Consider the following 13,557-nt stretch of genomic DNA (forward strand, 5'->3'; position numbering starts at 1 on the left):
TTGCCCAGGCTAGAGTGAGTGCCATGGCGTTAGCCTGGCTCGCAGCAACCTCAATCTCTGGGGCTCAGCGATCCTACTGCCTCAGCCTCCCAAGTAGCTGGGACTACAGGCATGCACCACCATGCCCGGCTAATTTTTTGTATATATATTTTTAGTTGGTCAGTTAATTTATTTCTATTTTTGGTAGAGACGAGGTCTCGCTCAGGCTGGTTTCGAACTCCTGACCTTGAGCAATCCGCCCGCCTCGGCCTCCCAAAGTGCTAGGATTACAGGCGTGAGCCACCGTGCCCGGCTAGATTCTTTTTTTTTTTTTTTTTTTTTTTTTTGAGACAGAGTTTCACTTTGTTGCCCAGGCTAGAGTGAGTGCCGTGGCATCAGCCTAGCTCACAGCAACCTCAAACTCCTGGGCTCAAGCAATCCTTCTGCCTCAGCCTCCCGAGTAGCTGGGACTATAGGTATGTGTCACCATGCCCTGCTAATTTTTTCTATATATATATATTAGTTGGCCAATTAATTTCTTTCTATTTATAGTAAAGATGGGGTCTCACTCTTGCTCAGGCTGGTTTTGAACTCCTGACCTTGAGCAATCCGCCCGCCTCGGCCTCCCAGAGTGTTAGGATTACAGGCGTGAGCCACCTTGCCCGGCCACCCCTCAAGATTCTTTTCTCTGTAGCCACTCTACACTATTTACTGTTCCTGACCCATCAGTGTGTCTTTAAGTATGGTCTTTAGATGTGAATCGGAATCTCTGGGCTTGGAGCTGAGAAAGCTGAATGTTTAACATGTGTTCCCAAGTAACTCTTATTACTTTGTTACATATATTTTCACATTAGCACACATGGTTCATACAGGTCCCTCTACCAGGACCTAGTTCCCTCCATATTCTCTCTCTTCTCCACATTCCCTGGTTTGCACAACAAACTCCTATTAATCCTTCAAGACCTTGCCAAAGGTCACCTCTTTTCTTTAGCCTTTCTTGACTGTTCTCCCTGTGCCTACAGAAGCCCTGTTAACTGATTTAAACATAGTCTGGAGCTCACGTCTGTAATCCCAGCACTTTAGGAGGCCAAGGAGGGAGGATCGCTTAAGCCCAGGAGTTTGAAACCAGGGCAACCTGGGCAACAGAGTGAGATACCATCTCCTACAAAAAAATTTTCAAATAAGGTCAGGCATGGTGGCTCATGCTTGTAATCCTAGCATTTTAGGAGGCTGAGGCCAGGAGTTTGAGACTAACATGAGCAACATAATGAGACCTTGTCTCTACCAGAAAAAAATAGACACATCAGCCAGGTGTAGTGGCATGCACCTGTAGTCCCAGCTACTCGGGAGGCTGAAACAAGAGTCTCATTTGAACCCAGGAGTTTGAGGTTGTAGTGAGCTATGTTGACACCACTGCACTCTAGCCCAGGCAACAGAGCTAAACCCTGTCTCAAAAATAAATAAATAAATCGATTAATTAAACAAACAGTAAGATAACTTATTATCTTACCTAACATAAAGTCCAGAGGTAAATCAGGCATCCTGATTGATTGATTGATTGATTGATTGATATTGGCATTTGCAATGCCATCAAAGACCTAGATTCAATTTTCCTTCTTTCCAGTTGGCTTTCCGTGGTAAAGCTTCATCTTCAGGCTGATAACAAATGGCTACAGCAGTTCCCAGGGTCACATTCAGTTATCACAATGTTCAAAGGAACAGGAGCAGCTTTTTATTAGGAACAGATGGACATCTCACATCTCATAGACCAGAATTTGGTACCATGTCCATTCCTAAGCTAGACTGGCAAGGGGACTGAGGTTCCCAGGATTGGCTTAGACTGGGGTGGAAGGGATGCTGGGAATTAACCACAGTGACCACTTAGTTCACCAATTCCAAACCTGTCCATTGTTCTCCCTCTCCGGGCTGCCGTCTTCTCCTTCCCCTGACAGCCTTATAGTCTAGTGGTGGATGTAAGAACCATGAAGAAGATAACATGGGGTAATGAAATAGAGAGTGTTCCTAGTCAGTAATGTCCACGGGGGAAAAAGAAAGAAATAGAGTGTGATCCAAAAGTGGATACTTGGTAACAGGAAATCTCTTCTAGATAGAATAGTCAGAAAAGGAGTCTCTTCAAGAGGTGACATTTGAGCTTAGATCTAAGTGACAATGAGAAGAAGCCAGTCATGCAAAGACTTAGAGTAAAAGTCCTCAAGGCAAGCCAGGTACAGTGGTGAGCACCGGTAGTCCCAGGCACTCGGGAGGCTGAGGCAGGAGGATTGCTTGAGCCTAGGAGTTTGAGGCTACAGTGCACTATGACCGTACTTGTGAATAGCCACTACATTTCAGCTTGGGCAACATAATGAGACCCATTTCTTAAAAAAAAAAAAATTATTTTCAAAAGTACTCAACACAAAGGAGACAACATGAAAAAGTCCTGAAGTGGAAATGCCTTTGACATGTTTATTTTCTGTCTCATCCATGAAATAAAAGCTCTATGAATAGAGGTACCTTGCCTGTCTTGTTCACCTCTGTATTTCCAAGGTCCTGCCTGGCACAGTGGAAAGATGAAAAGGATGCCTGGGATATTATAGGGGTGTAGCACATATTTGTCAAATGAATAAATGAATCCCTCACAGACAGAATAGATTGTTCCCTCCTCAGAGTTCCAACAGTACTTTATACTGTACCTTAATTTGGACACTTTTCTTCACATTGTATGGTTGGTGTAAATATCTACGTATCTTCCTTTCTCTTCCATAAGCTCCTTGAGAACAGTGGCCATGCACAGTCAGCATTGTTTTCCCATTACAAACACAATATGGATCTCATTGTAAGCCCTCAGGTGAATATAGAGCTGAACATTCAGCCTACATATTAAAATGAACTTTCTGTGAAAATATACTTGAGTATGTTTTTCAATGACTTTTTCTACCTAAGGATTCATAGCAGTCTAAAACTCCCAGGAAAAAAATCTTTAGGGAAAATTAGTCTTCTGTAGAAAAAAGTTTGCCATTGCCCTATATGGCTTAAGCTCTTACATTGTATTCTTGTGTTATATACTTAAATCTAGTTCCAATTGGATCAACAGTTGTGCTCATAAGAATGTTGCTTATCTGGAGACTTAACTTGCTGCTTGCCATTGAAACAAAACTATCTCCCTTAGACATTCTCCAAGTGAAACAGAAATCAGGCATCTGATAACTGTTTCCCTTTTCTAAAAAGTTACCCAAGACATCTATAGAAGAATTTTAAAATGTGGAAAAGCAAACAAGCACAACAACAAATTAAAAGGTGAACCAGGTCCCACTTCCCAGGAGTAACTATTGTTAACATTTAAACATGCTTATCCTTCCAGACATAGCATGTGGACCCCAAATTACACTGAGGTTACATCTCTAAACATGCTTCATAGGCCAGGCATGGTGGCTCCTACCTGTAATACTAGCACTTTGGAAGCTAAGGCAAGAGGATCACTTGAGGCCAGGAGTTCAAGACCAACCTGAGCAAGAACAAGACTATGTCTCTACAAAAAAAGAAAAATAGGAAAGGAAAGAAAAATTAGCTTGGCACGGTGGCCTATGCCTGTAGTCCCAGCTACTTGGGAGGCTGAGGCAGGAGGATCACTTGAGCCCAGGAGTTTGAGGTTGCTGTGAGCTAGGCTGACACCATGGCACTCTAGCCCAGGCAACAAGGCAAGACTCCGTTTTTTAAAAAAACAACATAAAACATGCTTCATAACACAAACTGTTATGTCTGTTTGAACTGCATATGTGATCCTAATATAATTATACTTATGAAATATATATCTTGTCCATAAAATACATAATTATCTATTAATAATATCAAGAATAATATTTGTAAATGAATAATATTATTTACTTAATAAAAATATAAAGAACATTAGTTATTTGCTAGTATCAAAAAGAAGTGTGGCAGTTGTTACTGTGCCCCATCCCTTTAATGAGAAAAGTCAGTCATTTTAGAAAGCCTGTCACTGTCTATGCCAGCAGACTTATACAAATGTTTTCATAAAATAAAAAAAATTAAAAATGGGCTGGGCACAGTGTCTCATGCCTGTAATCCTAGCACTCTGGGAGGCCGAGACAGGCGGATTGCTCAAGGTCAGGAGTTTGAAACCAGCCTGAGCAAGAGCGAGACCCCATCTCTACTAAAAATAGAAAGAAATTAATTGGCCAACTACTATATATAGAAAAAATTAGCAGGGCATGGCGGCGCATGCCTGTAGTCCCAGCAACTCGGGAGGCTGAGGCAGGAGGATTGCTTGAACTCAGGAGTTTGAGGTTGATGTGAGCTAGGCTGATGCCATGGCACTCACTCTACCCTGGGCAACAGAGTGAGACTCTGTCTCAAAGATAGATAGATAGATAGATAGATAGATAGATAGATAGATAGATAGATAGATAGATTATTAATAGCATGAGATAAAGTGAGCAAAACAAATAACCGTTGAGTGTATTACTCCATACATTCACTATAAGAGCACAAGAGATTCTAGTATATAACCAGGCTACTCCATTACCTATAAACAAAAATTGAATTATATTTGGAGTTACACAGTCCAAAATTCTAATCTTATCATGCTAGCTGTGTGACCTTGGGCATGTTATTTCAATTCTCTATGCCTTGGTTTACTGCCCTTAAAATGAAGCTAGTAATTCCTGCCTTGTGTGGTAATTATGATCATGAAATGAAATAACATGTATAGCATTTCTGTGTACATACAGCACATAGAAAATAGTCCATGGTTTGGTGACATGTTTTTTTTTCACTTAGCAATCTATCATGAATGTTTTCCATATTGATATATCACTTTAATGGCCATCATTTGCTAATTTCTAGCTAATGTTTAATATAATTCATCCTTCAGCAGCCTCTGGCAGAGTTATCCTCCAGCAGAGGCATTTCTGTAGTACTATTCAGTTTCCTGTTGACAGCCCTCCTCACTACCCTGGCGCCTTTGACCCTACAGGTGTTAATGGTTTGAGGATGCTGGGAATTCTCCACGATGCAGTTGTGTTCCTGATTGAGCAGCTGTCTGGTGCCAAGCACTGTCGAAATTACAAATTTCGTTTCCACAAACCAGAGGAGGCCAATGAACCCCCCTTGAATCCTCATGGCTCGGCCAGGGCTGAAGTCCACCTCAGGCAAGTTGTCTTCTTTTCTGTAAGCAGTTTTGGGTCTCAGTTTTTTTTTTTTTTTTTTTTTTTTTTTTTTTTTTTTTTTTGAGACAGAGTCTCACTTTGTTGTCCAGGCTAGAGTGAGTGCCATGGCGTCAGCCTAGCTCACAGCAACCTCAAACTCCTGGGCTCGAGTGATCCTTCTGCCTCAGCCTCCCGAGTAGCTGGGACTACAGGCATGTGCCACCATGCCCGGCTAATTTTTTATATATATATATCAGTTGGCCAATTAATTTCTTTCTATTTATAGTAGAGACGGGGTCTCGCTCTTGCTCAGGCTGGTTTTGAACTCCTGACCTTGAGCAATCCGCCCGCCTCGGCCTCCCAAGAGCTAGGATTACAGGCGTGAGCCACAGCGCCCGGCCTGGGTCTCAGTTTTATTATCTAATGATACAGTTATTTTCCCACATAACCACTGAGATTTCCAGTGTTGATGCTATCATCCTCTACTGCTCTGTTAAAGTATTTCTGTAAGGCCGGGCGTGGTGGCTCACGCCTGTAATCCTAGCACTTTGGGAGGCCGAGGCAGGCGGATTGCTCAAGGTCAGGAGTTCGAAACCAGCCTGAGCGAGACCCCGTCTCTACCAAAAATAGAAATAAATTAATTGACCAACTAAAAATATATATACAAAAAATTAGCCGGGCATAGTGGCGCATGCCTGTAGTCCCAGCTACTCGGGAGGCTGAGGCAGTAGGATCGCTGAGCCCCGGAGATTGAGGTTGCTCTGAGCCAGGCTGATGCCACGGCACTCACTCTAGCCTGGGCAACAAAGTGAGACTCTGTCTCAAAAATAAATAAATAAATAAATTATTTCTGTAAATATGTTTCAATCTTTTCACTCCAGGAAGTCAGCATTTGACATGTTTAACTTCCTGGCTTCTAAACATCGACAGCCTCCTGAGTACAACCCCAACGATGAGGAAGAGGAGGAGGTACAGCTGAAGTCAGCTCGGTGAGTGGGGAGTGGGGAAGGGTTGTAGGAAATATTCTAGCTTTCCTTCCTGTTGTTCAGGGCACTGTGTAGTTTTCCTTGTATCAGAGTTTTCTGGATAAGATTTAAGAAGACTAAAATATAGTTTATGTTGAAGTAGCAGTATATGCCTGGTAAAGAGAAAGGAATATAAATTACAGAGGAGAAATCCAAATAACTGTAAGATGAGTATTGTCTTTAACTATGGTATACTGTCAGCTTTGGCTATACCATCACAGTCGTCATGGTGAGAAAGTACTAGATATATATATATTAAAAATGGGCTTCATTTTATAAGGGACTTGTTATGCTTGACATTGAACAAAGAGTATATTCATTTTCTCTACAAGTCTTCAAGACTCAAAACATTATTTCCTGAAGATAATTCATTAATAGTATGTCTCGTCTCTTAGGAGGGCAACCAGCATGGATCTTCCAATGCCCATGCGTTTTCGGCACTTAAAAAAGACTTCTAAGGAGGCAGTTGGTGTCTACAGGTATGGCTAAAATTCTAGAAAGAATATTGGAAAACTAATGAAGTTTTCCAAAATCAAAGAGGACCAAATGCCAGAGTGACATCTCTCCTTCAGTAAGTGAGGCTTTTATAGATATTATTAGTTGAACCTGATATTTTGGGAGCTTGTAACTCCTTGTGTTGAATAGGAATTTAACATAATAAGGATTTAAATATTGCTATTTCTAGTGGGCTACAGAATGGAGAAATCTTTCATCTTTGGTCATTTTTAGAACAAATAATATACACAAATCAAATGGGTCCAATTTTTTTTTTCTCAAATGTATGTCTCTCCTGGGTAACTAACAGATCAAAATTTATTCATGTATTCACACAATTAACCTTACTTGAAAAATTTGTGGGTTTTTTTGAGACAGAGTCTTGCTCTGTTGCCCAGGCTAAAGCGCCGTGGCGTCAGCCTAGCTCATAGCAACTTCAAACTCCTGGGCTCAAGTGATCCTCCTGCCTCAGTCCCCAAGTAGTTGGGACTATAGGCACGTGCCACCATGCCTGGCTAATTTTTTCTATTTTTAGTAGAGATGGGGTCTCGCTTTTGCTCAGGCTAGTCTTGAACTTCGGAGCTCAAGCAATCCTCTCACCTTGGCCTCCAAGAGTGCTAGGATTATAGGCATGAGCCACTTTGCCTGGCCGAAAAATTTGTGTCTGATATCTTTTCCATCTTTGTCCTAGGTCTCCCATCCATGGCCGGGGTCTTTTCTGTAAGAGAAACATTGACGCAGGTGAGATGGTGATTGAGTATGCCGGCAATGTCATCCGTTCCATCCAGACTGACAAGCGAGAGAAGTATTACGACAGCAAGGTGAGTCTCTCACTTTAACTCACCCACTTTTGTTTTGCTGTAGAAAGGGAACATCAGCTGTCAGTATGAACCCTAGATCCCAAAAGAAATGGTTTAGGTTATCAATTCAAAGACCATTTAAAAAAAAAAATCTTTGAAATTTGCGATGTGCCCACTAGAAGTTCAGAATCCACTCTAAAGGTTAGCTCAGAAAGATACTCTTTGAAAGTTTGTCTGAGTGGATCCTAGGATTAAAAGCACGCAGCTATACAAGTTTCTCTTTCCTACAGAGACATTAAGAAACCTAGTCTATCTGGGAGGTGAAGGTGGGCGGATTGCTCGAGGTCAGGAGTTGAAAACCAGCCTGAGCAAGAGCAAGACCCCGTCTCTACTATAAATAGAAAGAAGTTAATTAACCGAGCATGGTGGCACATGCCTGTAGCCCCAGCTACTCGGGAGGCTGAGGCAGAAGGATTGCTTGAGTCCAGGAGTTTGAGGTTGCTGTGAGCTAAGAGTCCTAGTCTAGTGCCTGTAATCTAGGAACTTCTCATGGAAGCATCCTGAAAGATAGGAGCTGGGAGAAATCTGGAAACTTTACTGGAAGAAATTTTATCAGTGGTTGTAGGTAACATCATGAGAAGGTTAGAAAATGTTCTTAAATCTGAGTTAATAAGAAATAATAAGTTTTTCTCCTTTCTCCTTCATGTATAGGGCATTGGTTGCTACATGTTCCGAATTGATGACTCAGAGGTAGTGGATGCCACCATGCATGGAAATGCTGCACGCTTCATCAATCACTCATGTGAGCCTAACTGCTACTCTCGAGTCATCAATATTGATGGGCAGAAGCACATTGTCATCTTTGCCATGCGTAAGATCTACCGAGGGGAGGAACTCACTTATGACTATAAGTTCCCCATTGAGGATGCCAGCAACAAGCTGCCCTGCAACTGTGGCGCCAAGAAATGCCGGAAGTTCCTAAACTAAAGCTGCTCTTCTCCACCAGTGTTGGAGTACTAGGACCCAGGGCCATCCAAAGCAATGCTGAAGGCCTTTTCCAGCAGCTAGGAGCTCCAGGATTGAGTGGGCGCAGTTGAGAGGCCTCTGTGATGGCTGAGCTCCCTTATGTCCTGTATTCACATTATACATGTGATCATAGTCCTGGAGAGAGAGTTGAGGTCTTAAAGAAAAGATCCATGATTGACTTTCTCCTGGGGCCCCTCTGATTGTTTGCTGTTCATAAGTGGGAAATGGGGATCCTAGCAGACTTGCCTGGAAGGAGCCTATAGAGGGTTAGTTATGTTGGGAGATTGGGCCTGAACATCTCCTCAGAGATAAGTTGCCATCCTCGCCTTGGCCCTTTCCCAAGCACTATAAGTGAAGGGTCAGGCAAAGCCCCAAATTCAGGTTGGTTAGACACCTGACAGTTTGTCAGCTGGGCCCCACCTGTGGCCGTCTGTTGAACAAACAGAGGCCTGGTGGTTTTCCTTGTCCTCCCACTTGCAAGTTCACTTCTGGCTGGGAGACAGGATTCCTACCACCTCTGGTGTCAAAAGGCTGTCTTAGGGTTGTGCCAATTAATTACCAAACATTGAGCCTGTGGGCTGTAAGTGGGAGTGTTATCCCCATGAGCCTTAGCTCAGCCAGTCACCTTTCTTGACAGTAGGAGCGGCTTCCCTCTCCCATTCCTTCTCTTCACTCCCTTTTCTGCCTTTCCCTCGTCCTTCATCCCACTGCTTTCCCATTCTTCTTTCTGGGTGGTAGGGGAGATTGACTCCTTGCTCAAGGACACTCCCTGTTGGGCATAGGATGTGCCTGCAAAAAGTTCCCTGAGCCTGTAAGCACTCCAGCTGGGGAAGTGGACAGGAGCCATTGGTCACAACCAGACAGAATTTGGAGAAGTTTTCATAAAACTCCACTGAGAGTTTTAAAGAAATAAATGTAGCATGATTTTTTTTTAGAAGAGGAAAAAGATTATTTAAATAGGATCTGAATCATGCAACAACCAGAGTATCACAACCAGGATAACCCTTGGGCCCCATTCCTAGGGACATGATTACTTTATTTTCCCCTTGTTAAGACATAGGAAAACTTAATTTTTAAACGGTCAATGTCCAGTTGAAGGCAGAACACTAATCAGATTTCAAGGCCCAAAACTTGGGGACTAGACCACCTTGTGTTGAGGGAACTCTGCCACCTGTGCACAATCCATGGATAAAGTAAATTAAATGACACTACTGCCCTGATTACTCCTTAGGATGTGGTCAAAACAGCATCAAATGTTTCTTCTCCTCCTTCCCCGAAGACAGTGTCCTGAACCTGTTAAATTAAGTCATTGGATTTTACTCTGTTCTGTTTACAGTTTACTATTTAAGGTTTTATAAATGTAAATATATTTTGTATATTTTTCTATGAGAAGCACTTCATAGGGAGAAGCACTTATGACAAGGCTATTTTTTAAACCGCGGTATTATCCTAATTTAAAAGAAGATCGGTTTTTAATAATTTTTTATTTTCATAGGATGAAGTTAGAGAAAATATTCAGCTGTACACACAAAGTCTGGTTTTTCCTGCCCAACTTCCCCCTGGAAGGTGTACTTTTTGTTGTTTAATGTGTAGCTTGTTTGTGCCCTGTTGACATACATGTTTCCTGAGTTTGCTCTTCGACAATAAATGGAGAAGGAATGTCCCCCAACTCCACTGGGACACTCCCCTCCTTCCCCTATTGAAGCTCCTCAAAAGGCTACAGTAGTATCTTGACACAACAGTTTCTCCTCTTTCCCATACTGTCTATCTCCTTTCTGGCACAAGCTCCAGAGTGGTGAAAGACAGTAATCTTTTACATTTCCCCCATCTTTCCTACTTCAGAGTTAGCAACCAACAAGTTGAATGGCAACTTGACATTTTCCATCACCATCTGCCTCATAAGTCACTTCCTTTCCTTTCCCTCTGCCCACCAAGTCCTCATACCTGCAAAGAACCCATTGATCACCTTGTGCCCTCTTTTGGGGCAGCCTGTTGAAACTGAAGCACAGTTTGACCACTCACGATAAAGCAGATTTTTCTCTGCCTCTGCCACAAGGTTTCAGAGTAGTGCAGTCCAAGTAGAGGGTGGGGCACCCTTTTCTCGACGCAAGAAGCCCATTCCTATGGAAGTGTAGCAAAGCAATACGACTCAGCCCAGCACTCTCTGACCCAGGACTCATGGCTCTGCTGTGCCTTCCATCCTGGGCTCCCTTTTCTTCCATGACCTTAAGAACTTTGTCTGGTGGCTTTGCTGGAACATTATCACTGTTGTCACTGTCATGCAGGGAGCCCAGCACTGTGGCCAGGATGGCAGAGACTTCCTTGTCATCGTGGAGAAGTGCCAGCAAGGGACTGGGGAAAAGCACTCTACCCAGACCTCACCTCCTTTCCTCCTTTTGCCCATGAACAAGATGCAGTGGCCCTAGGGGTTCCACTAGTGTCTGATTTCCTTTATTATTGCACTGTGTGAGGTTTTTTGGTAAATCCTTGTATTCCTATTTTTTTTAAAGAAAAAAACTTAAGCTGCATTTGTTACTGAAATGATTAATGCACTGATGGGTCATGAATTCACCTTGAGAAAGACCCAAAGGCCAGTCAGGGAGTGGGGGAAACTCAGCTAAATAGACCTAGTTACTGCCCTGCTAGGCCATGCTGTACTGTGAGCCCCCTCCTCATTCTCTCTACCAACCCCAAACCCTGAGGACAGGAGAAGGACCCACATCTTTCCTTCTCCTGCCAGCTGCAGATGGTTTGCCTTGCCTTTCCACCCCCTAATTTCAACCACAGAAATGAGAAATTCCTCTTATAGCTCAGCCTTGAGTCCATTGCCAAAATTTCAGCATACCTGCCAGCAACTTGGGAGATAAGCTAGAGTTTCCCTGTGCAAGGGAAAGAAGGCAAAAATGGCACAGCTATCTCCCAAACAGGTCTGAGTTTGTTTTGAAAGTGACTGAGGGAATATCCGCACAAAAATGCAGTTTGAGGAATTGTGGTGGGTCATTCCCAAGAATCCCCCAAGGGGCATCCCAAATCCCTAAGGAGTAATAGCTGCAAACCTGGTCAGTTCTCAGTGAGAGCCAGCTCACTTATAGCTTTGCTGCTAGAACCTGTTGTGGCTGCATTTCCTGGTGGCCAGTGACAACTGTGTAACCAGAACAGCTGCATGGCGCTGACCCTTTGGCCGGAACTTGGTCCCTTGGCTCCCTCCTTGGCCACCCACCATCTTTAGCACAGCCCCTCCTGTTTTTAGGCCAATAACAAGAATTAAGGGGGAAGCCCTGGCAGCTATATGTTTTCAACCAGACCGGGACCTAGCCCACCACCCTGCTTGCCTGTCAAACCCCCGGCCAATGCTGTGAGCACCATGCAGCTCCCTTGACTTAAAAAAAGAAAAAGAAAAAAAAAATACAACAACACACACACAAAAAAAAACAAAAAAAAATCTTTTAATGAATGTATCTTTCTAAAGGACTGACGTTCAATCAATATCTGAAAATACTAAAGGTCAAAACCTTGTCAGATGTTAACTTTTAAGTTTGATTTGGGATTTTTTTTTTAATAGAAATCAAGTTGTTTTTGTTTTTAAGGAAAAGCGGGTCATTGCAAAGGGCTGGGTGTAATTTTATGTTTCATTTCCTTCATTTTTAAGCAATACAAGGTTATTGAGCAGATGGTTTTGTGCCGAATCATGAATACCAGTCAAGTCTCACACTCTGAAAACTTGCAACTTTTTGTTTGTTTTGGTTTTCAAATAAATATAAATATGATATATATAGGAACTAATATAGTAATGCACCATGTAACAAAGCCTAGTTCAGTCCATGGCTTTTAATTCTCTTAACACTATAGATAAGGATTGTGTTACAGTTGCTAGTAGTGGCAGGAAAACGTCAGGCTAGCATTCCTCTGATTCCCAAAATGGGAAAAAACCCAAACAATAAAGGGATGGTGAAACAGTCTATTCCTAGGATCAGAGAGAAATGCAGAAATGGTGTCACCTGGATTTTTTTCTGCCCATGAATGTTGCCAGTCAGTACCTGTACTCCTTGTTTCTCTATTTTTGGTTATGAATGTTGGGGTTACCACCTGCATTTAGGGGAAAATTGTGTTCTGTGCTTTCCTGGTATCTTGTTCCGAGGTACTCTAGTTCTGTCTTTCAACCAAGAAAATAGAATTGTGGTGTTTCTTTTATTGAACTTTTAACAGTCTCTTTAGTAAATACAGGTAGTTGAATAATTGTTTCAAGAGCTCAACAGATGACAAGCTTCTTTTCTAGAAATAAGACATTTCTTGACAACTTTATCATGTATAACAGATCTTTTGTTTTTTTTTTTTCTCCTTGTGTTCTTCCAAGCTTCTGGTTAGAGAAAAAGAGAAAAAATAAAAGGAAAATGTGTCTAAAGTCCATCAGTGTTAACTCCCTGTGACAGGGATGAAGGAAAATACTTTAATAGTTCAAAAAATAATAATGCTGAAAGCTCTCTACGAAAGACTGAATGTAAAAGTAAAAAGTGTACATAGTTGTAAAAAAAAAAAGGAGTTTTTAAACATGTTTATTTTCTATGCACTTTTTTTTATTTAAGTGATAGTTTAATTAATAAACATGTCAAGTTTATTGCTGCACAGGGTTGAGATTCCTTTTGGCCTTGGTGGGAGTGGGAGGAGGGGCGTGGCCTGTGACCTGGTTCAAAGTACTTCCACAGTCCTTTCTTTTAAGGTGGAATCACTAAATCATTCCCCATAGCCTACCTTCAGGGCCCACACCACACTGACTCTCTAATTTTTTTTTTTTTAAGAGATGGGGTCTCTCTCCATCACGCAGGCTAGGACTACAGGCATGCACGGTTGTGTCCAGTTTACACTGACTGTATTTTCGACTTTTGCTCATCAGTGATGTATATTCAGGAATAGGTCAAGAGGACAGAGGAATAGTCCTTTTACTTTTTACATATTCCCCACCACCACCCCCGCACCCCTTTTATCCAGGGGAGGTCAAGCAGCAGCTTCTAACAATTTTCTCATGAATAAAATGAAAAAATTTCAGGGGAAAACTGGAGAACACCTTCT

General features: G+C 42.3%; 1 protein-coding gene across 2 annotated transcripts in view; it reads left to right on the forward strand.

Annotated features, from left to right (window-relative positions):
* The window catches only part of KMT2A (lysine methyltransferase 2A), an 89,115-nt gene extending 76,010 nt beyond the window's left edge, over nt 1-13,105 (forward strand). For both annotated transcript variants that reach the window (XM_076002561.1, XM_076002562.1), the window contains 5 exons: nt 4,973-5,151; nt 6,030-6,133; nt 6,565-6,648; nt 7,356-7,485; nt 8,176-13,105. In XM_076002561.1, coding sequence (XP_075858676.1) covers nt 4,973-5,151; nt 6,030-6,133; nt 6,565-6,648; nt 7,356-7,485; nt 8,176-8,451 — 773 coding nt within the window. In that variant the 3' untranslated portion in view covers nt 8,452-13,105. The remainder of the gene's footprint in view (nt 1-4,972; nt 5,152-6,029; nt 6,134-6,564; nt 6,649-7,355; nt 7,486-8,175) is intronic.
* The last annotated feature ends 452 nt before the right edge of the window (nt 13,106-13,557 follow it).

The sequence above is a fragment of the Microcebus murinus genome, chromosome 4, assembly GCF_040939455.1.
Source record: "Microcebus murinus isolate Inina chromosome 4, M.murinus_Inina_mat1.0, whole genome shotgun sequence".
NCBI lineage: Eukaryota > Metazoa > Chordata > Mammalia > Primates > Cheirogaleidae > Microcebus > Microcebus murinus.